General features: G+C 40.7%; 1 protein-coding gene across 7 annotated transcripts in view; it reads left to right on the top strand.

The window, feature by feature from the left end:
• The first annotated feature begins 200 nt into the window (after positions 1 to 200).
• AMOTL1 (angiomotin like 1) overlaps positions 201 to 27,360 on the top strand; it is a 97,717-nt gene continuing 70,557 nt past the window's right edge. For 2 of the 7 annotated variants that reach the window (XM_089512815.1, XM_089512814.1), the window contains exons 1-2: positions 3,762 to 3,913; positions 4,263 to 4,313. Coding sequence is in view for 3 of the 7 variants with exons in the window: in XM_089512816.1 (XP_089368942.1) it covers positions 236 to 320; positions 4,263 to 4,313 (136 nt within the window). In the remaining 4 variants the exon portion in view is untranslated. Of the gene's footprint in view, positions 321 to 3,761; positions 3,914 to 4,262; positions 4,314 to 10,510; positions 10,718 to 16,475; positions 16,627 to 27,360 lie in introns of those variants that run through there. The other 5 variants (XM_089512811.1, XM_089512810.1, XM_089512816.1 and 2 more) reach the window with 4 other exon arrangements.

Below are 27,360 nucleotides of genomic sequence, written 5' to 3'. Positions count from 1 at the left end.
TACTTTACACCATTGATAAAACGTGACCATCCTTTGAGATAAAGTGAAATCTTAAAATATATCACAGCATTTCAATTTCTATAGCAACCCTCCGTTCTTTCATATCTAGACATCGGTGGCAACTGTAGTTACGTATACGCTGTGCTATTTCCCTTGGAAGGAGCTGCTGCCTGTTTCTTGACGCCTGGTGAAGCTGTAATTGTTCGCAAGTCAGCATTTGACCTTGCACAGAAAGATGGACTTGAATGGAGAATGGAACTTGGATGATATCAGCTGGTTGACCCACAGTGGGATCCTTCATTTTGTCAATGTATTAAGAGGTATGTATAGTTGTTAATATTTTTTTTAAAAAAAAGATGGCTGTTAGCTCTGACTTGTTTTCAATTTCCTAAGAGCAAAGAGCAGCTGTGGTATGAGTACCTGGGGCCTTTTGATACAACACAATTATAAAATTTGATACCACTTTAACTGGTATGACTACATCCTGTGGAATCCTGAGATTTTTAGTCTGGCTGAGAATTCTAAATACTAAACTGCAAATCCCAAGATACCATAGGATGGAGCTATGTTAGTTAAAGTGGAATCATGGCACTATCATTGTACAGTGTTCAAAGGCCCTAAGATCAGACAGAAGATGGATGAAAATAAAGAGTTATATGCACTTTCCTGTCAGTGTGGTGCAGTGGTCTGAATGTTGGGCTAAGACTCTAGAGACCAGGGTTCAATCTCCTGCTTGGCCCTGAACACCAGCAGGTGACCTTGGGCAAGTCACATGCTCTCAGCCTCAGGGGAATGCAATGGCAAACCCCCTTTGAGCAAATCTTGCCAAGAACCCCCCATGATAAGTTTGCCATAGGTCAGAAATGACTTGAAGGCACACAATAACAACAAAAGCAAACCCTTCCCTGGATAATTGCTTACCTGATCTTCCCTAAATGGATATTTAAACAAAACAAACAAACCCTGTATCTATTTTTAATTACAGTGTAAACTATTTGGGGTCCTAGTTCTTGGGGAAAAGTGGGATAAAGATAAAACAGAGATGTGAGAAATTCCCATCACAGATTGTGAGTTGTATCACATGTAGATCCAGCCTGAGAAACCCGAATCCAAATCCTTATTTGGCCTGAAACCTTCGAAGAAGGCTGCATCTGAACTGCAGAAATAACCCATTTTGACACCATTTTAACTGCCATGGCTCAATGCTATGGAATTCTGGGAATTGTAATTTTGTGAGACATTTAGCTTTCTCTGTCAGACAGCTCTGGTGGCACAACAAACTACAATTGCCAGAATTCTATTGCACTGGGCCATGGCAATTAAATGGTGTCAAACTGGATTAGTTCTTCAGTGTGGATGCAGCCAAAGGCAATTTCAAATCCCTTCCGAACAAATCTTGCCAGCAAAACCCTGTGATTGATGCCCCTTAGGATTGCCATAAACTGGTAACAACTTGAAACTACATAAAACAACATCACATGTAGACAGGCCCATTATTAAGAAGAATGAGAATGAGAATAATAAGCCACCAATAATACATGAAACCTTATGTGCAAAAGGAGTTTTTGTAGTGAAAGCAAACTGGGTTGGGAACTAAAGACCCACACTACATGGATTAGAAGGAAGAAGGGACATAACAAGAAAGCCTTTGCTAGTCCTGTTTACTATTTAAGTATTATGCAGTTCCATGCATGTATTTGTTTTATGATCCCAGTCTCCATTATTATGTTCATTTCTGTACTCTGCAGAAAAGTAGAAAACATTACATTTTAAGTAAACCATGGGTGAATACAAACAGTGACACACTATGTGGTAACACTGTGCGTGTAGTAAAACCTCTTGGTTCTGCATCACATCACATGAAGTGGTGAAAAGATTTTTGTCTGGTACAACAGAAGAACACAGGCATGTATGGACGTTTGTTCATAAGCACGGTAGACCATGTCTTTCTCTATAGTATGTGGCTGAACCTTTCTTCCTCACTTCTTACTTTCCTCTCCTAGTGTGGTGGCTCTAGTGTGGAGAACATGGCTTGCATTATCCTGGCTTCTTAATCAACATTAAACCACAATTTCCTTGTTTGGAAATAAAGGGGGAAACTGGCTTAATGTAAGTCAAACTTTACATGTCATAGAATGCACACAAGAAACAAGCTCTTATTTGGCAGGGACAAATCCAGTTAATCTTCTGCCATCCCACTTTCTCAGCTACTTTTAAATTGTCCTGGTTTCTTTACCATCCTCCTACCTTTCCCCTTTCTCCTTTGCCTGGCTCAACTGCTGCAAAACCAATTAAAAGGAGTAGTTTGTACTCAGTCATTTCAGCAGCCAAAAAAGGAGAGGAGGGGACTGTACTCTTTCCTAGCTTTGAAGCAGAACATCGAGTGCAGTGCGACTACAAATTGCTCCTTGAGCTAAGCAAAATTATTAAACACATCTTGTAAAAGGCAAGGTAAGAAGAGAGCCTTGCCAGTTGAGAGGAGCGTTCTTTGAGATGATTCCTCTCAAATTACGGCACCCTCGTCCTGCACATATGTGTCTCAGTAAGAGGGTAAGGAGTTAAGGTCTACTTGTTGTATACTACTAAGCACTAAAGTTAGAATTATATGAGCCATCGTATTCCTCATCACCATGTACAAACGTGAGAGCTGCCAGTGATGAAAAAGGATAAGAAGAAAATCAATGCACTTGAGATGTGGTGTTGGAGAAGAGTGCTGAGGATACTGTGGACAACCAAAAAGATAAACAAATGGGTCCTAGAACAGATCAAGCCTGAAATCTCCCTGGAAGCCAAGATGACCAAACTGAGGCTGTTGTACTTTGGCCACATCATGAGAAGGCACGACTCATTTAAAAAGACCACAATGATAGCAAAGGTAGAAGGCAGAAGAAAGACAGGAAGGCCACATGCTAGATGGATAGAATTTAATCAGGCATGAATTTGCAGGGTTGGAGGAGAACAGTAGAGGGCAGGGGGTCTTGGAGATGTCTCATCCACTGGGTCATCATGAGCTGGGGTCATTTCAAAACCTGCCCATGTAGCCTGAAAACCCCACAAAAAAACTATGAATGCCAGCCGTGAAAGCCTTGGACTTCACATATTTCATAGTGGCTTGAGAGCCACTGTAGCATAGCAGCTTGAATGTTGGACTGCAACTCTGAAGATCAGGGTTTGATTTGCAGCTCAGCCACAAAGTCCTCTGAGTGACCTTGGACAAGTCACAAGCTCAGCCTGCTCAGGGGAAGGCAATGGCCAACCTCCTCTCATCAAATCTTGCCAAGAATACCCCAGGATAGGTTCATCTTAGGGTCACCATAAGTCTTGAAGGCCCACAACAATAACAACAACTTCATGGCAAGAGAGGCTAACAGGATAAACCTGTCTTTTAAAATAAAGGGTATATCAGCACTGGAGGACTCGAGACATTTGGGGATGTCATGGGGGAAAATATCAAAAATTAGCATTCTACCTGACCCTCTGATAGGAAGAACTCTGGCTCCACAAATCTCTGTGGGATGTGTGGGATGTTTTTGTGCCCATGTACTATAAATTCAGGGAAGTATAACACTTTGTGGATTTATTCAATTTAGATCTAGTCACTATACGCGCACATATAGACGAATACAATTTTTAGAATGCAACCCCCCAAAAGATGGAGAGTTAATGTGTATTACATGGGCAGAATACGCCTGCTTTGGTTTCCTAGCAACCAGTGTGCGGCAGCCTGGATGGCAAGAAGGGGATTGTGTTGACAGAGAAGAGGTAGCTGTGTCAATTCAGGTGGGTGCGCGATGGGAATGCTCCATTCACTTCTCCGCTCTCAAAAAGCCACAAGCAGCTTTTGCAGGGCAAACTTTGGCATCTGGTGAAGAAAGAAGATGGGACCAGGGAGGCACTGGCAAAATAAAGAGAGGTGAGAGTGGGCAAGGATTTTGCACAGGCCATCTGTCTTTGAGTCAGTCAGCTTGGCTTGAGCAAAGTTTGTGGGATGGTGAGACCCAAGAGCATTGCTATGCAATGGAGCATTTTGTGCATTTGATTCAAAGTCTGTTCCAACAACAACAGCAATCCACCACCACCACCGCCACCATCATCACCATCAAATAGTGAATGTAGGTATGGCATCGGCTTACTAAAGCAGTTAAGGAGGAAAACCTTAGAAAATGCCATTGGGAAGCGGTTAAGACAATGTCATGGCTCAGATTCTGTTTCCGAATCAAGCTCTTCTTTCAGAAAATTGGTTGGCTTTTCTTTCCTCACAGAGGCGGAGATTTCCAAAGGTGTTCCAGCAATTTTTGGTGCCCACCAGTTGGGTAAGTTAAATGCAGATTGTAATGTTTATAGTCAAGACATATGGAATTGTCTGCTATTTTGTGGGGGCTGTATTTAGACTGCAGATGTCTTAATTAACAAAAATATCAGCTAGTTCCATACATGTTTTCTGCTCAGTGAGTGATATCGTGTACCACTGGCTTTAAAATTTTAGTAATTTGTCTTTTGAGAGATTTCCAAGTCTATGAGTTGAGTTTTAAAGTCACCTTTGCTGAAGGTTGAATGTACGAGACATCTAGCTTTCTTAAAGAGGTCATGAATACTGAACTGTTGCTTACTTGAAGTGAGCCAGTGAGATCTTGGTTATAAACACCCTTAGATCAATTGGCACCTAAACAAATCTTCCATTTGCTTCTCTCTCTAACATCTGATTTTTTAATTTAATTCCCAGTCTTTCCAAACATTGACACACTATCCTCACATAAATCATACAATACTTTTTGTACACGATGATGCTATGCATCATAATAATCATTTTAGCAAGGATTATTAACTTCACAGTAGGTGTGTGAGTGTCATCAACTTTTCAAGTGAAGATATATTGTTTGTTTCTGCCATTGAGTGAAAGGGTCATTATGTAATTCTTCAGAGAGTGCTCAGATAAACTGTGGAATTCATGGAATAAAGTGTGTAGAGATGGCCACCAACATGGATAGCTTTATAAGGATATTAGAGCAGGGTGGAGAACCTTTTTTGGTCTTTTGGTGAAATATAAATTTCAGAAGGGTTAGAGGGGTTCATTCTAGAGGTAGTTGGTGTTAAAGATATAGGGACAGGACCAAGGACATGAGTAAAAAAAAAGGTCAAAGCAAAGACAGTAGGTTCAGGTGTAACTCTAGATATTTCTACCACCTGCCTGACTTATAAACCTCTGCTCAGTTACAACCCTGTTTACACAAGAGTAATCCAATGTATGGCAGCTTGTAGGCATTCAAAACATATCTCAAGCTTAGCCATGTCTATTTAGGAATAATGTGTAACAGTGCCATGTAACAGATTTCAGGTATACAAAGCAAAGCTCACTTCCCTTCATGTCCACTCAGAAGTTTAAATGTCCATTTAAAGGTATTTAAAGAGAAGGATATTTAAAGTTTAAATGCAGTTAAGTATCTCCAACCACTGAATGGAGATAACTGCAGAGTTCCCAAACATGATTTGGAGATAAAGTGTTGAACACAAGCTTGTTATGTGGGCATTATCTCTCTCTTCTTTTCTCTCACACACAAATACACAGTCACCATAATCTCACTCCATACATATAATCTCATGATTGATATATAGGGAGAACATCTATTTTAATTCTTTATTTCTGGAGCCCACACTATAGCCCATACTAAGGCTTTTTTGTAATGCCTCCAAACATTGTTTCTGACTTACAGCGCCCCAAAGGTGAACCTATCACAGGTTGGTAAGATTTGTTTGGAGGTGATTTGCCTTTGCCTTCCTCTGAGGCTGAGAGTGAGTGATATGCCCAAGGTCAGTAGATTTCTATGTCTGAACAGGGATTTGAACCCCAGTCTCCAGAGTCCTAGTCCAATGCTCAAACCACTAGACCATGCTGGCTCCTCTGAACATTCCCTATCCCTTTCTGACAGTTTTGTGCTACAAAACCAGAAGACTATTTCAGATTGATTCTAATAATGCAGGCATTATCCTATTGCTTGGTTTTAAATTTCTAATGGAGCAAAATAGCTGCAAACGTTGCATAAGCAGACTTACTAATTCTGAAGTTTTATTTTTCTGACGTTTTGCTTTATAAAGTAATGGATTATTGCAAAATAATGTGTTATTTAACTGCCCTGGTTCAGTGCTAGGAAATCCTGGGAGTTGCAGTTGATTGGGGGACCAGAGCTCTCTGACAGAGAAGGCTAAATGTCTCACAGAACTACAGTTCCCAGAATTCCCTACCATTGAGTCAGGGCAGTTTAAGTGGTCTCGAACTGGACTATTTCTGCAGTGTGTTTTGGACCTTGGTTGCTGGCCTTCAGCAAAAGGGTGGTATAATGCAACTACTGTGTGTGATTTACACTTCACAAGCATAATGTAGGGTTGTAAACATGAAGTTCACTGTTTCTACTCGTTTTTAGAAATCCTCTACATTTTCTAATGGGGAGGGATGGATGGAGGAGGACCAGGTATGGAGCCCTTAACAAAATTTATCCCATTGGAACTACTCTTGAGTAAGTGATTTGAATCTTGTGACCTAAACCTTGTAATTTCCCAACCCTGCCAGACTAACCAAAACCAAGTGTTTTAAAAAATCCAAGAGAATTATGCTTTGAATAAAGAAACCATCTGAGAAAGGGAGAATTCATTGGCTTTTTAGTTAAATGTCTCATGTAAAAATTCGTATATGAATCAGTTAAGTTTAGATATGAGGTTGCCAGCTTTGTCAGAAAATTTCTGAGATTATAATTAGTCAGTCTCTATCACTGGCATTTTTTATTTTATTTTATTTTATTTTATTTTATTTTATTTATTGTTTTGCATATTTGCATCTGTTCAGTTAGAGGTGGGATGTTTGAACACATTATTTGCACTGATGAAAACATGTCCGTACACATTTTTCAAATGTATGTAGGATTATTTGTGCACTTTTGGGGAATGTACACATTGCTCTGTTTGCATTTTCTTATCCAAAATGTATAGCAAACATTGCAATGTATGGATTTCTGAGACCAAACGTGGTCTGCTCTGTTACCTGTCAAAATGGCTATTTTTCATCTGGAAATGCAGGTGGCAGCTTCTTCGTTGTTGTCTTCTTCCTCCACCTTTCCCCCAGTTTAGGTCTCAAGGTGGCTTCCAACAACTAAAACAAACATAAAAGTAACAGCCTTCAAAATTTTAAAAGCCTAGAGCTTAGAAAAGTTACTTTTGAAAAGTATTTTGTTCTGTTATTACAGTGTTTTTTTTTTAAATCAATTCCTGTTACTTCTTATAAAAATGAAATTGTACTTTTTTACTTTGTAATTATTTTCAGATTGGGTTTTTTTTTTAATTTGATGGGCAAAAATCATAGGAATGATAAGAGAATGGCATAAAACTGGAGAGGCTCCTGTTTCTTAGATGCCCTTAAAGTAACCTTTGAAAATAACTAGACTTTTTACATTTAATACCAATTAAGTATATAATTTTGTTGCAACCTCAGTACTTACTTAATATCTGTTTGTACTTACTTGTAACATTGCTTTTTGAACTGTAATTTTGTTATACCCTTGACTGACCAACTGTAACTAGTTATGGGTAACCAAATTATTTCTATCGGCCATTGGTCAGGGTGCTTTGATTGTGTATTTCTTCATGGCAGGACTTGATGGCCCTTGAGGTCTCTTCCAACTCTTATAAGTTCCACTTTTATTTTGTTACTTCTGAGATCTGGAAGAACCCAACAGATTCTTTTCTATCCCTAATTTTACCTCCTCCTCCTGTCTGAAAGGAGAATGTCTATATATAACAGGTTCCAATTGTGAAAAAAATATATAGCAAGATCATTAGGAAGATACTGCAAGAACTCCAGCTATTGAAGAACATGGACTCAGGGAGCTATGCAATCTTCTTTAGCTGAGGGGTGGCCAGGTGTCCTACTTTGCTGAAAACATCCTTTATTAGAATTGCTATTAGAAGACACTCCTTTTTGAAGATGTTCTCCATTTGAAAGGCTTTCTTAGGGTGCTTCTATACGGTAGAAATAATGTAGTCTGACACCACTTTGAAATGCTATAGCTCCACTGTATGGAATCCTAGGATTTCTAGTTTTATAAGGTCTTTAACCTTTTCTGTCAAAGTGTGTTGGTGCCTCATAAAACTACAGATCCCAAGATTCTATCGAATGGAGCTACGATAGTTAAAGTGGTATAAAACTGCCTTATTACTGTGATGTAGATACACTCTGGTTGAAGGATAAAGACCCACCAGAGGAAAGAGCAGCAGCTTTGTAACTGGCATCCAGGTCACCTTCTTCCTCACTACAGTGACATATATTTTTGATTAAATGGTAGTAATTATATCTGAAATGGCATCTTCACATGCAAATTGCCCTAAGTAAACTTTTTGCAGTTTATCTACATGGCACAGTTACAGGTGTTTTAGCTCACTTTATCTTCCAGAATCTTGTGGGCTTTTTGGTTGGTGAGACACTTAAAATTAGGTGCTACAGAGCTGTAGCCTACTTTCTTGAATTACAGAAATAAAGATTCCTGTGGTGTAGAGCCATGGCAGTTAAAGTGGTCTCAAACTGCTGTAATCGTATAAGGTGTAGATATACCTCAGATCATGAGCGCCAGCATGATGCAATGATCCGAGTGTTGGACTATGACTCTGGCAAGCAGGGTTTGATTCTCTGTTCAAGCATAAAAACCCATTGGGTGACCTTGGGCAAGTCACATTCTCTCAGCTCCAAAAGATGACAATGGAGTTTATCAAACAGGAGGAATTTCTCTTAAATTCAAATTAAAAGAAAGTGGGGTCAGAACACATTCACTTAAAGTCGCTAGTTTAGCACAATTATGTGAATGCACATTGCGTTCGAACTGGCTTCTCATTGCCCAAAAATAGCATGCCATTGCCCAAATTTGTCTGTGGCAGTCTATCACGCAATAATGTGAAACCACATGATTGCATTCAGACTGACTTCCCATTGCTCGAATTTGTGTGTAGTGGGTTATCACGCAGTAATGTTAAACCCCATGATTGCATTCAGATTGTCATTGGATTATACTTCCAATTTCCCTTGTCTGATAAACTCTTATGGCAACCCCCTTCTAAAGAAACATGCCAATTAAATCCTATGATAGGTTCACCTTAGGATCACCGTAAACTGAAAGGACTTGAAGGCACACAACAACAAATACCCCAGATCTCTTCATCCTCTTCTGTCCTCTTTATTGGTGGCTGATGATCTACAGCCAAACTATTTTTTGTGTTGTGGTTCTGAAGTTTATTTTATAATCTTGCACTGTGGATCAGTAACTGAGAAGCTTACAGCATAGCCAGGATCACTTCAGACACCAGAAGCTGACCCAATACATTTTTATGCCTGAGGAAGAGCAGCAAATTGAAACCAACACTGACCCAATCACTCTGCATAGTACAGGTTGAGTCTTCCTTGTCTAGAGTCCTGTATTCCAAAATATTCCAGAATCCACAGGGGTGGATGAGATAGTGACACCTTTACTTTCCAATGGTTCAGTGTACACTAACTCCATTTTTGAGGGTTTTCAGGCTATGTGGTCATGTTCTGGAAGAGCTTATTCCTGACGTTTCGCCAGCATCTGCGGCTGGCAGATTTCTCTGAGGATGCCAGCCACAGATGTTTCTAGAACACGGCCATATTTATGGATCCTGGCTGTGAAAGCCTTCAACTTCATAAGATTTAAATAATTTCTTCTTCATTGTTTTTGCTGATGCTATTTGTTTTGTAGGGTTCTGGGCTCCCAGAATATGTCTGGGGAGCATGTGTGCCAAATGATTCCTACCCCTGCATCTACACTTTAGATCCTGCAAGGATCTTTTTGTGGTTTGGTATGAAGTTGATGCAGAAGATGCTCAGATTTCAGCATGCAGACAGACACACTTGAAAGGAGACAGAGCAGCAGCTACACTGTTGATGACAGGTGTCAAGGCTTTTTCATGATTCCTACATCTGTCATGCTACAATTGCAACTGGAAATCTTTAATTCCATTAGGTGTTCTTTAAAAACAAAATCCCCAGAATGTTTGTTGAAATTACTTAGTGGCCATCCAGCTGTGAGAACTGGCTCTCAAACCCACCCCCCTCCAGTTTTCTTTCTTTTTTTTCATTCTGACCTCATCTGAGCTTGGAATTAATCCAAGGAGCCAGAGAGCTCTGCCTCACAGCATCCTCTTGTCAGAAACAAAAGAGGTCAAATTATTAAAGGGAAAAAGGAATTGAGTGCTCTTCATCCAAATAGAGAAAACAGATGTGGAGTGGCTCTTTATTTTTGGTGCTCATTTCAATGGCAGCTCCTGTACTGTACATTGGAGAAAGCGCACCGAAGAATTTGTTATAAATATGTACATTCATCACCATGGCAAAGATCTCATGGTACCTATTAATTTTAGGGGTAGAAAACAAGGTTTCTTTCAGTGCCTAGTACTGGATTGCGGTGACGATAGGCCTGCGGTCGTGAGGATTTGCTTTAAACGTCTCCTACAGATGGAACTTTGCAACTTCTGTCGACCAGAGCATTTAACAGGGAGCTACTTCTGTTTGTAAAACTCATTTTGGCAAGCTGCTTGCTCCTAACCCTAAGCTTGAGCTACAGCAAGAAGCTGTGTTTCTGGTTGGGGAGTGAGGAAAGAGGATTGAGACTAATAAGAACATGCCGTGCTCATTTGGCATCCGTGTAATGAGATGAAAATAATGGTAAGTGTCTTCTCTCTCATTCTCTCTCGCTCTCTCTCCCCTCTTTTATAATCAGTTAAGAAGTATACCTGGAATTGTCCAGATTGCTGTTGCTGACTGCATTTATGAATGAAACAAATGTTTTACTAGGTGCACTTACCATCCCTTCAAATTTAACACCAAATCTCATGCAAAATGGACCCCAAATAGCAATTTACCCTCATTTACTAACTGGTTCTGAATCTGCACAACAAAATTCAGTTGGCCAACCTAAGGGTAAATAGCAAATTTGTTCAAAAAAATATCCAAAGTACCGTACTGGCCAGATTGACTTACCACGGCCTTCAGCTGGGTCAAGGAAGCCTTGAAATATTTAAAAACTAAATTGTTGCACCTAGAAGCTTCCAGGAGCAGCAATTCACTTTCATTTGGGGGCCAGGAATAGGTCGATCTTAGGATTTTGGAGGACTTGAGGGCCACAAAAAGACCTCTCAGAACTACAAAGGGTCCCAGAGCCCATTATTTTATAATTAGCATCTGTATCCACTGAATTTTTTACCATGGACTCAAGCATCCACAGCTTCAAAATAATTTAAAAATATATAAATTCCAAAAAGCAACCCGTGATTTTGCCATTTTATATAAGGGACACCATTTTACTATGTCATTGTATTTAATGGGACTTGAGCATCCACAGACTTCGGTATCTATGGGATGTGTGTCCTGGAACCAAACCCCAGCAGATACCACTGTATTAGATAATATATCATATTTGGTAATTCTCTGATGAAGCATGTGGGTTGGAATAGCATGACAGAAATCCCCTTTAAATTATAGTACTGATTTGACTGGAAAGATGTACATTATTACAGAGTGAGGTGAGCACCTCAGGTTGCAGATGTAAGGGCTGGATATGGGCAGAAGTACTTAAACAGTTCCTCATTCACTTCATGACAGCTTCATACTGCCAGAGAACAGAGTAGGATATAACCAGCTGAAACAAGGGACATGGCACCTGTGCCTTTAACAAATGTGTTGTGGTGGTGGTGGTGAGCCTTCAAGTTGTTTCTGATGTATGGCGACCCTGAAGCGACCTATCATGGGATTTTCTTGGCAAGATTTGTTCAGAGGAGATTTGTATTTGTCTTCCTCAGAGACTGAGAGAGTGTGACTTGCCCAAGGTCACCCAGTAGGTTTCCATGCCTGAGGGGGGATTTGAACCCTGGTGTGGTTTGAGTGTTGGCCTACAACTCTGGAGATTGGATTTGATTCCTAGCTCGTCCACAAAACCTACTGGGTGACCTAGAGCAAGTTGCATCCTCTCAGCTTCAGGAGAAGGCAAAGAAAAGCCTCCTCTGAACAAATCTTGCCAAGAAAACCCCATGATAGGGTCGCCATAAGTTGGAAATGGCTTGAATGCACACAACAACTACTATTCCAGAGACATAGCCCAATGCTCAAACCACTACACAATTTCAGCAGGTGTTGCTTGCTGAAATTCCCCTTCTATACAGCTGTTAGAGGTATGGGAGCTCTGTCCTTTATCTTACCTGGCAACCCTACACACAGCATATCCAGTATCCTCTCTCTCGCCTCAAGGCAGTGAATTATGCGATCCCATCACCAGCATGCAAGGAAGCTTCAGCTGCCAGTCCAGGCATCTTCTCTACATGGAAAGGAAAGCATGGAGCACCATCCCGTACTTTATCTCAGGTAGCTAATATCTTTGTCAGCCCTATATCTATAGGACAGGAAATTTTTGAGCTCTCTCTTTTTCTTTACATTTTGTTAAAAAAAACCCAAAATTTTCAAAAACAATAACATAAAAATAAATAATAACATATAAATTTACAGATTCATTAACATCTATAAGACAATTATGGAACAGCAAAACAAAAAACCATATAAAATAACCAAATTACTACTATTACAAATGCAAAAATACGACTTCCAACTAGTTTCCCTGAATTTCTGGGATTTGATATTCCTGTTTCATCAATTTGCCCATGGATAAGCATAGATTCCATCATGTCATTCCAGTGTATCAAAAATAAAATGTTACTAGCAATGCTCTTTAAAAAAATGTTTTATAAACCATTAAGTTTTCAAAACTTTTATCACAATATCCTATCACCAAAGCCCAATCCTTTTCAATACTTTCAGTTGATTTATGGTTTACATACATGGTTAACTTATCTAACTCAACCATTTCTCTGTTAAGAGCATTGCTACTGTTGTTATTACTATGGTATGTCTTCTAGTCATTTCCATATTATGGCAGCCCTACAGCAAGGATATCACAGGGTTTTGCTGTTTATATGTGCCTTCGGGTCGACTCTGACCTGTGGTGACTCTTCCTTAGGGTTTCCTTGGCAAGATTTATTCAGACAAGGTTCCCACTGCCTTCCTCCTTGGCAGAGAGGGTGATTTGCCCTGGATTATTTCTGCAGTGTGTTTCAGAAATCCAGTTTGAGATTGCTTTAACTGCCCTGGCACAGTGCTAGTGAATCCTGGGAATTGTAGTTTATTGCAGCACCAGAGCTCTCTGACAGAGAAGGCTCAATGTCTCACAAAACTACAGTTCCCAAGATTCCCTATCACTAAACCAGGACAAAGCACTCTCAAATGGGATTATTTCTTCTGTGTGTTTTGGACTTGATTCCCAGACTTTGTTCGTCCAGGTGTTTTGAATTTCAGTTCCCAGATTTCCTGACTGATGGCCAAGATGGATGAAGTTTCTGAGAAGTGAAGTCTAAAACACCTGGAGGACCAAAGTTTGGAAGCTCAAGTGATTATAGCCAAACTGGGAATCACACTGAGAAACAGGGCTAATACTTAAGAGACCTTCAAATTTGCTGTTACTTAAAGACCTTAAATGAGAAAAAGGGAGAAAAACCCCTAAGTGGACCAAAAGGAAGGTCCAGTAAGGACTGGACATACTTAGTGGTCATAGATGCTGAATATCTCCTGGATGGGGAAAAATGGATGGGAGAGATAGAAAAGAGCATGGAGAAAGAGGGCATAGCTGACAGACTGACTGGCACATTTAAAAAGAGCAGTTCATCCTTCAAACAAACAAACAAACAAATAAACCAATGTATTTTGTAAGGTAGCACAAACCTCTAGCTTCTTTTTGTGCCAGAGAAGAAACAAACAAACTAAGGAGATTATCACACGGGGGGGGGGGGGGGAGCAGTTTGAGGCGGTCCAGTCGTGTAATTCTGCTGAATGCTTTCATGCGGCATACATTCACGCAATTGTGCACTTGAAATAATATCGCAATAGCATTTTGCACACATCCACAAATGAATGATTAGTATATAGCAATGTGATAATTTTGTGCATGTGTGGCATCTCAGCGCAACTGTGCATGTCTGCTAATCATGTTCCCGGACTGAGAAGAATAAAGACAGCGAAATAAATAGTTTTTTGTGGCTTTTTTGGGCTATGTGGCCATGTTCTAGAAGTTGATTCCTGACATTTCGCTGGCATTTTCAGAGAATGCTGGCCTGGAAAAGAGTGGGTGTATATGTGTGTGTGTGTGTGTGTGTGTGTGTGTGTGTGTGTGTGTGTGTATATATATATATATACTGTGTGACCCTGAGTGAGGCGGAGTGATTCCCATGTTAACCTGTGTATTGTTCTGTTGTTGATGGCTGGGCCTCAGGATGGGAGGAAATGCAAAGATTAGTGTCTGCTAATTGGTGATCTTTCTCTTCTGGGAAAGTCCCTGACCCTGAGTGGTTTGTCAGTGGCCTGGATCTTTGGAGAGGCAGGAAATATAAATAAACTCTATTATTATTATTATTATTATTATTATTATTATTTGCATAAACTCTTCTAGAACATGGGCACATAGCCCAAAAAACCCACAAAAAACTATGGATGCCAGCCATGAAAGCCTTCGACTTCACAGCAAAATAAAATGTATTACTTCAACACATGGTTTTAATCAAGTACAGTTGTCCCTCCATTTGCATGGACTTTGAATCCACGTCCCTGGCTTACCTGCGAGGGCCAAACAGGGGGACCTAAAATGGGTGCCCATGAGGGCATGCCGCTATTCAAGCCAATAGGGCTTGAATATCTACAGATTTCTGTTTTTGGGTGGTGGTGGTCCGGAACGGATCCCCCACGAAAATGGAGGGGCGACTGTATGAACTAAATTGTACCCCATGGTTCAAAGGAAGATTGAAATCCACTGCAAAACCAATCCTGGCAATGAGAACCGATTGCAACCACTGCAATGCATTCTGGGTATCCCGATTTGCTTCTTCAATAGCGGTAATGCAGCGTGATTGACTTCTGCTCTCTCTCAATCGCGCTCGATTCCCGCTATTGTGAATGAATTCACAGGAATTCCCTGCAAATTAAATGTTGCTCGCCGCGGCGGCTATGGATTTTGAGTGATGTCATGTGATATACACGGCGCAACTGCGTAATTGTACTCCTTAAAACCACTTCTTTTCCCCTGTGTGATAATCTCCTCGGTAACAAAGAAACTTGTGGGCATCTTAAAGACTAGCGCATTTTTTCTCGCAAAACACTGCATCAAATGCAACTAGGGCCGCATTCCCACTTGCAAATACAGTAAATCGCTTTGCGATCCGAATCAATGGATCGGTTTGGCAGTGGAGCGTGGTTCACACTACATTTGCCTTGATTGCATTTTCTTGCTGCAAATAACTCACTTGTGTCCCAAAACACACAAAGAGAAATAATCTTTTGCACTACAACCCCCAGAGTTCCCATGCCACCTAACTGGGGAGGGGATGCTGTGTGTTGCAGTCCCAAAAATACACTTCCCTCACAGTTTCTATTTACACATTCTGGTTTTTTTCCTTCTCTTTTGAGGCCTTTCAGAGAGGGAAGGGAGAGGTCCCTGAGGGGAGAAAAAGATGACCTTCTCCCAAATTCCAAAATGTCTTCCATTCTGAGCATGACTAAGAACCATGACTGTATATATTTATGAATGTTTTTTATAAATTTATATTTATGTGCGTGTTTTATAGATATATTTTATGAGTCTTATACTTATATGAGAACCCCCCCCTCCATTTTTCCTTTTCTGCACCCCAGAGCTGGGGGGAGATAGTGAAATCACTTTTTGCATTACAACACCCAGAATCCCCAAGCCACCTTACTGGGGGGGTGCTGGGCACTGTAGTCCCGAAACACACTAAGAGAAATCATATTTTGCATTGCACACCCCCCCCCCCCCGATTTCCCATGCTTCAGCAGTCTGGTGAGGAGGGGATTCTGGGCATTGTAGTCCCCAAGAAACACACTTCCCTCACAGATTCTACTGACACATTCTGGACTAATTTCTTCTCTTTTGAGACCTTTGAGACAGGGAAAGGAGAAGTCCCTCTCTCAAATTCCAAAATGTCCTCCATTCTGAGGACTACAACCCCCAGAATCCCCAAGCCAGTTGACTGGTGGGAGAAGGGGATTTTGGGAGTTGCAGTCCCAAAACACATTTCCCTCACACAGCACCTGTTTATGCTTTGTGGGCTTTTCCCTCTCTTTTGAGGCCTTTCAGACAGGGAAAAGGGGAGAGAGGCCAAAGCCCCCTCAGCAAGGCCTGAAAAAGGGATTCAAGGGTGGAAAAAGCAGCCCCTCTTTCTCTGATTAATGGCGGCCCAGGAGCCGCCATTGAGGGCGCTGTGGGCTTTCCTCCTCCCGACTCCGAGTCGGTGGGAGGCTGGCTGCAGGCACCAAGAGCCCGGTCCCCTTCTCTCTCTCTCTCCCTCTCTCTCTCTCTCCCGCCGAAGGGTGGTGGTGGGTTTGGAAGGAAGGAAGGAAAGAAAGAAAGAAAGAAAGAAAGAGGAGGGAAAAGGAGGAGAAGAACAATTAGAGCTCTTTGGCTGAGAGAGACTGGCGACTCCATGCCTTAGGACCTGGAGAAGTGGCTATGATTTGGGCAGTAGGTAAAAGAAAAGAAACGGAGAAGCCATTAATAATAATAATAATAACAACAACAATAATTTAATTGGCATTGCTTTCATTCCAGGCAGAGAAGAAACAAGGGGCGTCTTCTTCTCATCCCCTCTGGTTTGCTTTCTCTCTCCCTCCATGTCAAGACCGACTGTCAAAAAACCCCTGGGACTGGTTTTGGGGTTTTTAACTGACATTTTCCCTCCCCTCCTTTCTTTCTTTTCCTCTCACTCTTTTTCACTCCCTTCTTCTTTGGGTTATCTTTTCTAAGTTTGACCCTGTGTGGATGGGAGGGGAGGGGAGGGGGGTCGATCCCGCAACAAACTTCGCCTTGGCAGAAGTGTCTCTGTGTGTTGTGTGTGTTGTGTGCTTTCGAGTCCTTTCCAACTTAGGGCGACCCTAAAAGTTGGGAGTTTTATGTCGATTGCATTTTATTAAGCTTCCACTTGTGCTCTTCTGTTGTTGTTGCTCTTGTGTGCCTTCAAATCCTTTCCAACTTATGGTGACCCTAAAAGGCGATCCTATTACGGAGTTTTGTTTAAATTTCCATTTAATTAACCATGCGCTTGTGATCTTCTGTTGTTGTTGTTGTTGTTGTTGTTGTTGTTGTTGTTATGTGCCTTCAAGTCCTTTCCAACTTATGGCAATCCTAACAGATGAACATATTACTGGGTTTTATTTCTGTTTCATTTAATTAAGCTTCCACTTTTGGTCTTATGTAGTAGTTATTGTTGTTATATGGCTTCAAGTCCTTTCCAACTTATGGCCACCCTAAAAGATGAAGCTATTACTGGGTTTTATTTCATTTAATTAACCTCGGGTTCTTCTGTTGTTGTTGTGTGACTTCAAGTCGTTCATGACTTTTGGTGACCCTTCTTGGCAGGTTCCTCCAGTTTTTGCCATGACCATCCTCTGAGGCTGAGAGAGTGTGACTTGCCCAGAGTCCTAGTCCCGACGCTGTAAACACTTCACCAGACTATTATTATTATTAGTTGTTGTTGTGTGCGTCTTCAAGTTGTTTCTGGCTCAGGTCACCATAAGTCAACAGGTGACTTGAAGGCACATGAAACATGCATTCACAGTTATGTATCTGAGGAAGTAGATCTAGCCTTTGAAAGCATATGTTGTTGGTATGGTTTTTGTTTGCTTCAAAGTAATTTCTACACAGTTGTGACAATAAGGTACATTCAGACCTCTTGCTAATTTTTAGAGGAATCCATATATCAAGGATGGAAAGATGGAGGGGACAGGAAGAAATATTTCTGGAAGTGAGGGTTGTTTTTTCTTTAAGACAGCAACTGAGCAATGCTGCTGTCATGTGCTAGGAAGAAAGTAGTGGCCAGGGAAAAAATAATTATATGCTGAGAGAGTTGTTCAAAAAGTCGAGTGTGCTATTTTAAGTGCTTTGTTGTTGGTAGTTGCTGGCAGGTTGACTTTGACTTATGGCAAGCGCATGAATGAGAGACCTCCAAGACATGCTGTTTTTATTCAACATAAAATGATATAAGGAAACCCTATACCATCTTTGAGACCAATGGGGGGGGGAAAATCTAGCATTAGCTTTCATAGGTGCCAGTCCACCAATTGCATCTGAGGAAGTGGTAGAAATTTCCTTTTCTCAGTTAGTCTCACAGGTGCTACAATCATAGAATCACAGAGTTGGAAAAGACCACAAGGGCTACCCAGTTCAACCTCCTGCCATGTAGAAAGACACATTGATGCACTTCTGACAGATGACCATCCAGCCTCTGTTTAAAGACCTATGAAGGAGAATCCACCATACTCCATTGCAGCATATTCCATACTTCATTTTACCTCATAATGTGCCTAGGGCCTATCTGTGGCATTGAGAAAGGTTCCAGAGCTGGCACAAATTATAAACTTGTTCAGCACAGGGATGGTGAACCCGTGGCATTCCTTGAACAAGGAAGCCTAGAAACAGAAAATGCTGAACTGAATTATATTCACAAGTTCCAACCCATAGCAGAGATATGAACGAAGACCATGGCTTCATGGCACGCTACATATATTATGTCTTCGCTATTGCACATATAACAAAAGGAATCTCCTTAGAGAGTGTTTTGAGCTTTGGGAAGCTGACTTTTGGTGAGCAGATTTATTGTTTTCACACATCATCACTAACTGACCACTGTAAAGTTCTGAAAGAACTGTATCACCTCACCCAGTCCTTTGAAAATTTAGTGCAAAGGTCATTATTTGTATCTTTCTGGATTTTATTAGGTTCCATCCCACTCCCACAACTCTGCAAATATGCTTTATCCTTTATACAGGCATTTATTATCACCCTGTACTGCATCCAAAGAAGTAGGTTTATATCCACGGAAGCCTTGCAAAAATAACAGTCTTAAAAGGATTGCCACATCTTTTTCTTTTCTCCCACCCCTTCTTTCTTCCCTTTTATTCTCTGGCTCTTTAGATACTCTTGGATCCTAACTCCCTTAATCCCAAACTGTTTTAAAAGGTTGGCTCAGACAGATGGCCTCTGGAATCCAGTGATGTTTGGAGGGCTACAGTTTCCCCACTCTGCTTTGATAATGTATGTCCCATGTGCGCCCTGCTATTGAGCAAAATGTTATCCTGTGTTAGACCACTGATTTATCTAGCCCTACTTTGGCTCATGATGGCTCTTCAGAGTCTGAGCTAGAGCTTTTTCCCATTACCTGTTACCAAATGCATTTATTTTTCTAAAATTGGAGATGAATGATAGAATCATAGCGTTGGAAGAGACTGCAAGGTCCATTCTAGTCTAACCCCTTGCCATGCAGGAATACACAAATAAAACACTCCTGAGAGACAGTCATCCAACCCATTTTAAAGACCTCCAAAGACCCCAATAGTATGTGCCACTGCTGAACAACTCTTATTGTGAAAGTGATAAATGATAATAAGAAATAGCTGACAACACACAACCCTTTGTCAGCACACAATATTTGCCTCAAGAAAACGGCCTCATTCTCATCCATGCTGCATGTATATACTAGTATTCTGTGAATTTTAGGGTGCAATTCCTGGAACTTGTCTAACAGCAAAAATCTTTGGAATTCTCCCCCCCCCCCCGGGTTTCATATAGGTTGCCTGGTAAAACATTAAAAAGTGACAGCTGTGAAGGTAAAATTCTGGCTAGGCTTGTAAAACTCTGGCCGGGAGCAAACCTACCTTTGGGATGGTATGTGATTATACCAGTTCAGTTGGCTTGCTTGTTTAGTGTAGGAAACATTTCAGATACCTTGTGGTTTTCAACTGACAGTGCATTGCTACAAAAATAAAAATGACATGTAATCATATTAGCAAAGTGGTAATTGGATCTTCTCCTGCTGCCCAATGGAGGGATGGCAGAGGCACACTTGAGTTCATAATTGTCTTTTCAAGAGAGCTTGTCAATCAAGATCATTAGTCACCAATTGAATGAAACCTCTACAGTCAACCAAGGCCCTATGTTTCTCAACCAAGTGATTTAAAACCAGTTAGTGTACTAACTAGACTAGAGTATTGGAGACTTCTATTCAAATGTCAGTTCAGGAACATACCTTACTGGGTGACTTTGGAACAAATGCTGGCTGTCAGGTGAACCTACTTTGCAAGTATGGATATAAATCTTTTGTAAAATTTGTTATTGCAGGCATGACCGAATAATTTTACTGCTATGAGAAAGTTCTTGAAAACTGCAATTTATGAAGACTATTTGCAGCTTGCATTTTTTCTGCAAAAAAGACATGTTGTTTTTGTGCAGAAAATGGCATTTTGGCACAGAGACATGCAGAAAATTGTTTTTTCTGTACAAAAATGTGTTTTTTACACAGAGTTAAATCCTGAACTATGAAAATTGTCATCCAATCAGGATTCACTTTGTCAGGTTTGCATTACATACAGGAAGCCTGTTTCTATTTGAGTATTTTCAAATATTTTTTCATCCCTAGTCACAAGAAAGAGGACCATAATTTGCCACTCCAGCTTCTCTGAAAGAGAGAGGATCATAAATGTCATGAAAATTTTATTCTGTTCAGGAATACTGGAACAGAATTTTGCAGCTGCAAACATTAGTTATTACCTCCTACCTAAGATTTTAACCTTATATTTTAGAATTTGGCCCTCCATGAATGCTCAGTTGGAGGCCAAGAACCAAGCCACAAGCTGCTTCAGTTTAGATAAGCTCTAACAGCCTTGGCTGTTCAGAGGTCCCATTGAATTAAATGTGATTTACTCGGTGGCCACTGTAGGAGTGAGAATTATCTGGTCCTTTAGGTGATGTTGGACTGCAGGTCCCAGCAACCCTAACCAACATAGTGATGTGGAATGCTGGGGGATGTAATTCAGCAACATCTTGTGGGCCAAATATTTCACTCCCATCACTTACAGGAATTCAGCTTTATTGTCTTATACACTTGCTTAGAAGTAGTCTGGAAAGTATAGAAGCATTTTTAGTAGATGTTGTACAGATTTGGAAGCCTTGGTTCACAGAGATTTGACAGTTCATGAGCATCTTCTACAAGCACTATAAAACATGGTACGGAGGACAGACATTTTAGGGGTTGGAAACAAATCAAGGAGGCCTTGAAATGCACTTTGATTTCTCTTATAAAAATAACACACTTTAAAATCATTGTTTTGGTATGTTGCATTTATTAGGCTATTGCCCATCTGAAGCATCTTGGGTGATTTAATGACTCAGTCAATAGCTTCCAAAATCACAGCACCCAGGTGAGGTGAGAGAGAACTACTTGATTGTTACATGAAATAAATGTAACTTTAAAAAGTAAAGGTAGTCCCTTGACATGAATGTCTAGTTAACTAGGGGGTAGTGTTCATCTCCGTTTCTAAGCTGAAGAGCCAGCGTTGTCCAAGGACTGCTGTGGTGGTCATGTGGCTAGCATGAGTGCACCAAATGCTGTTACCTTCTCACTGAGAAGTGGTACCTATCTACCTATTTGCATCTGCATGCTTTCAAACTGCTAGGATGGCAGAAGCTGGGACTAGTGACAGGAGCTCACCCCATCATGCAGCACCTCAAGCCTTGAACTGCCAACCTTCTGACCTTCCAATGATCAGAACTGGCATCTTAACCACTAAGCCACTGATTACTGAGCCCAAAATGTTTATGGGAGAACATGGGTGTGGGGGTGTTGGCAGGTCCCTACTGTACATTTGTAATTCAGTGTTCCAACCCTGCTTCATAAGAACCTATAAACATAAACATAATTGTACTTGATCAGACTAAAGGTGTATCTAGTCCAGTATCCTGTTTCCTTCAGTGACCAACAAGGGGGCCATTGACACTACAGGATTACAGCATTATTATTTTATTTTAACTGCCACAATTACAGCCTTTTGAATTCTGGGACTGAATAAACCCATGGGCAAATAGGTAAGCCTTTGCTGTTGTGCACATATTTGAAAGTAAAACTTTTGAAGTTTACATTGGAAGTGAGCTTCTGATTATTTGGATTTTTTTTAAAAAAAAAACATTTTATGTCTGTGATCAGAAATTTGTAAGATTGTGGGTTTCATCATGTTGGTTTTGGATGGTTCAAAAATCCATGCTGCTGTCACAAGATAGCATGGTCTCAGACAAATGACAGCCTCACCTTATTTAACCTTGCAGGGTGCTTCTGAGGATAAAAATGAGATAATTCCACGTAAGCTTACCTGCACTGCCTGGAGACTGTATAGGGATGTCACATCATGTGATAGAAATACTTTATCCAGATACTCTGGGGACTCTGTGAATTGTTTTACTTTAGTTTTTAAACACTAACTCAGGTTGTGTTAAAACAATGTACGTTGACATAAGCACTGGTAGAGGATAGACTGGATGATCCTCAGAAACACTTCCAGCTAACTGGAAGGGAGAATAGAGAGCACAGAAGTCATAAATTGCTCTGTCTCAGGGAACCAAGTCCCTCAGGATGGCTCTGATCGGACGGTGGCTAACAGGGGATTTTAATAAACACAGAATAAAGAAACATAATGTGCCAACTTTTATCATAATAGAAAACATCAACATATATAGATCTCTGCATTCTCAGAAGCAAAAAAAAAAAAAAAAAAGGCACAGGAGAAATATTGGGGGGAATCCAATTTTCTTAGACAGTTGACATACAGGATGTTAAAAGTTCAAAATGCAAGAAAAGAGATTCCACTTGACATTAGGAAGAATTGTCTTGACTGTAAGAACTAACTGTTCAGCAGTGGAATCGACTACCTTGGAGAGTGGTGTTGTAGTCTACATCTTTGGAAATCTTTAAACAGAGATTGGATGGACATCTCTGAGGAGTGAGTGTGTGTATTCCTTCATGGCAGAACGCTGGACTACTTGATTCTTGTGGTCCATTATAACTATTTTATGCCTCTGCAACCTTCTGCAAGTTGTTATGTGCCTTCAGGTTTTCAATTAGTGACAACCAAAAGTGAATGTACCATTGGGTTTTTCAGCAAGGTTTTTTCAGCGGTGGTGGTGCCATTGCCTTCCTCTGAAGCAGAGAGAGTGTGACTTGCCCAAAGTCACCCGCTGAGTAGGGAATCAAACCCTGGTATTCAGAGTCCTAGACCAACCCACAGACCACTACACCACACTGGCTGTCTTTCTACAAACAGAATCATGGAAATGGAAGAAACCACAAGGGCCACATTTTGATTTATTTTATTTATTTCTAGCATGCAATATCAGCAAGGCTAAGGCATATTACACTATGCATGAAGTAACATGACCTGGTGTGAGCCCTTAAATCACTGCCATCTTACGTTTTAATGGCCTTTGATCAAGACAATTCCAGTGTGAACCCACCAGTGAGCTTCCCTTCTCGTCTCTATCACTATTATCTCCAGCTGTTATTTGTTTATTTCATAGAATCATAGAGTTGGATGAGACCACATGGGCCATGCAGTCCAACCCCCTGCCACGCAGGAACTCATAATCAAATCACTTCTGACAGATGGTCACCCAGCCTCTGTTTAAAGACCTCCAAAGAAGTAGACTCCATCACACTCCGAAGCAATACATTCCACTGTCAAACAGCTCTTACCTTCAAGACGTTCTTCCCAATATTTAGGTGGAATCTTTCTCTGTAGTTTGTATCAATTGCTCCATGCCCTCATTTCTGGAGCAGCAAAGAACAAGCTTGCTCCATCCTCAATATGGCATCCCTTCTATATATTTTAGACTGTAACTCCCATTATCCTAGGCTGTATGGCCAGTGGTCAGGAATAGTGGGAGTAGTAGTCAAACATATACTAATTGGGTCAGACTGGGAAAATATTGGTATATGCTGGTACTGTATCAATACTTCTGCTTTTGATTCCGTATTATCCCAGGAATGAAGAATGTTCTGCATGCCCTAAACTTTCTCTTGCTTCTGGCACTCCGTTTTCATACCCTGCAGAACCCTCTTATTCCGCTATCTGAACAATGTGAGCAATTTAGTATGTGTTGCATAGTTTACTCTGTTTATTTTATATTTTAATAACAAATTACCATGTATGGATGTGAGAGCTGGGCAGTTAAGAAAGTTAAGAAAAGATAGGAGGAAAACAAATCCATTCAAGAGGTAGTGCTGGAGAAGAGTACTGAGGATCCTGTGGACAGCCAAGAAGACAAACAAATGGGTCCTAGAGCAGATCAAGCTGAAAATCTCCCTGGAAGCCAAGATGAAAAAACTCATGATATGTCTTTGGACACATCATGAGAAGCCATGACTCATTGGAAAATACAATAATGCTAGGAAAGGTAAAGGGAAGCAGAAAGAGAGGAAGGTTGCATGCTAGATACAGTAGATGGACTCTGTTAGGGAGGTCACAGGTATAAATTTTCTGCAGAGCAGTGGAGGGTAGGGAGTCTTGGAGGTGTCTCATCCACGGGTCAAAAGGGCAGTCAACAACAACAACAAAGACCCCCCTCATTTGCCCAGCCCTCAGTAATAAAAAAGATTATTATAGTCAAGTCGCTTACATCGGCACCTGTTTAGACACAGTTTCTGTGTCTTTCTGTAATGGCTGGTAGTAAATCCCTTTGGAATAGTCTGATTGGAAATGCTACATTTTAAAAAAACACACAAAACCCTTCTCCGGCCAGCATGGTGTGGTTTGCATAAGAAAAACCACACACTGGTGTTAACAATGGACCAGCTAATTGTATGAACAATTCTAAGTAAATGATCCTAAAAGGTCTTTCCTTGGCAAACAGCCTGAAAAAAGAGAGAGAACAGAGCAGGCAAATTGTGTGTTGACTGCTCTAAATGCCAAGCATACAAGAGGGATTATCTTCTATTATTTACTTTCAGGATTCTTTTGGTGCTGGAAACTGCAGCTGAGGTTAAAGGGACCACAGACTGCAGCTTACTAGGAAGCAATGGAGTTCAGTGCTGATGAGTGAATTAAAATGTATTGTACTCTGTGTAGGAAAAGAGGTGACAAATAGTTCAGTAGTAGCAATAATCACACTGTTTATGAATAAATAGCCTGTAATGGTATAAATTAAAGCACCTTATCTCAAGGGCTTGGATGCAGACTGAAAAATTACAATTTAAGGGATGAAAATTGTGCAGCAAAGCTTTTGTGGGCTCCATCCCTCTAACATGTGGCGGTGCAGCCCAGGTCCCTTTTGGATGACAGAATTGAAATGCTTAGGCACAGTTGAACACTTTTGAAAGTAAGGATTTTTGTTTGGCTTTCTCTGCATATGTGCAAGAATGCAAAATAAGAACGCATACCCAAAGGCTAACAGAGCATATACTTAGGAAGAGAAATCTAGGCCACGAAGGTAAATCTATGGCTAAAAGTAAATCTGTGGAATTTGGCAGGGTCCGTGTCTGAAAAGACATGCGCAGGATTCTGTTACAAATGCCTACAACTTTCTAAAAGCAAGATCTGGTAGTTACTGGACAGAGTGGTGAGTTGTTTTTTTCATGAGGGGAAAGTAAAACATCCCTGCCCATTGGTTGACGTTCTAAATATTCGTGTTGTAGAGATTCCAATATGCCTGACTTATTGTGTCATTTATAATGTTTATCTCCCAAAGTCAAATATTATTACATCTGGTTTATTGTTCTGTTTATTGTTCTGTCTTGAAAGTATGCTTTAGTGCAGTGCCCTGCTTCAGACAGATTATGAAATCATGGTTTCTGCTCTCTGCATAAGCGGTAACAAGTATACATGGGGAAAGGTGAGTGGAAGGAGCTACTTCTGTTTTTAACTAATCAGTTTCCCACGATATCTGAACTCTAAAGATTGTGGTTTGTTGGGTTAGTGAGAACAAGCAAGGATACGAAACCACTGTTTTCATTTTAGCTCATTCTCCTTGTCTGTGGTTTTCACATCCATTATTTGCGGCTATGTCTGGATTAATTAAAGCTATGGGTTAGAGCAAGGCTCTTCTGATATTATGAACTACAATTCCCCAACTGTTTTACCATTTGCTATGTTGGGTTGAGCTGACAGGGACTTGTGGACCAAATCATCTGAAAGGCCAAAGCTTCCCCATTCCTAGTTTAAAGCAAGCTAATTCTTTGCTCTAAAGAACTCAACAAATCAGAACAAATAAAGAGACGCAAGAGCACATGAGAACGAAAGTAGATCACATTGTTTGGGAGCCAGCCCAGTGTCCTTGACAGAGAATCATGGATTTAGTTGTAAGAGATTAAAAGTATTATCTTCCACATTTCTACTTTGAAGTGAGTCCCGTTCAGTTCAGAGGGTTACTTTTAGGTTGGGGAAGAAACTGTTAAGACATATGATAGCCCTGTTCAAGTCTTTGAAAGGGTGCCATTATGGAGCAAGCTTGTTTTCTGCTGCTCCAGAGACTAGAACATGGAACAAAGAATGTAAGCTACAGGAAAAGAGATTCAACCTCAACATTAGGAGGAACATCCTAACAGTAAGAGCTGTTTGACAGTGAAGCACACTCCTTCAGAGTCTGATGGAGTCTCCTTCTTTGGAGGTTTTTAAACAGAGGCTGGATGGCCATCTGTCGGGGGTGCTTTGATTGTGAGTTCCTGCATAGCAGTGGGTTGGACTGGATGGCCCTTGGGGTCTCTTCCAACTCTATGATTCTGATTCTGTGATTCCTCCCAGTGTAGCTGGTATAGAATTACAGCTAAAGAGTGTGTGGACATAAAAATCTTTACCCTGAATGCAAATATAATGTTATTGTGTGGATCTTGGAAGTTAAGCAGGGTCAACCCTGGTTAGTACTTGGATGGGAGACCACCAACGAATACCAGGTGCTATAGGCTGTATTTCAGAGGAAGGGACTGGTAAAACCACCTCTAGTATTCCTTGCCTAAGAAAGCCCATGGGGTCTTCATAAGTTGACAGGCAACTTGAAGGCACTTCTACATGTATATAGGAACCCATTAATTTAACAGTAATGAAAAATTAAACACTTATTAGAAAAGATCTGTTTTTTATTTATCCTGTTATGAAATCTTATGGATGAGTCGTTCGCCGATAAAGATAGCCAAGCCATGATTTAATCATCTCTTCATATAAGCTTAAAGTTGTTAAATAAAAAACATTGCATTTTTGTTCATTGCCAGCTGATGCTGTTATGCTCCAGAGGCAGCATTCTTGAACTCATATACAACATGAAAACCTAAAAATGAATTTGGATCAGACCAAAGTTCACAGAGGCCAAGTGGCTGTTTCTGTGAAGCTGGCATGAAGAAATGTGAGAGCAACAGCTCTTTCCTTCTGCTGTTTAGCATTGATTGTTATAT

The sequence above is a fragment of the Sceloporus occidentalis genome, unplaced genomic scaffold (genome assembly GCF_023333645.1).
Source record: "Sceloporus occidentalis isolate IW3139 unplaced genomic scaffold, rSceOcc1.0.p SCAF_2, whole genome shotgun sequence".
Lineage (NCBI taxonomy): Eukaryota > Metazoa > Chordata > Lepidosauria > Squamata > Phrynosomatidae > Sceloporus > Sceloporus occidentalis.
This window is presented reverse-complemented; position numbering and strand designations above follow the sequence as displayed.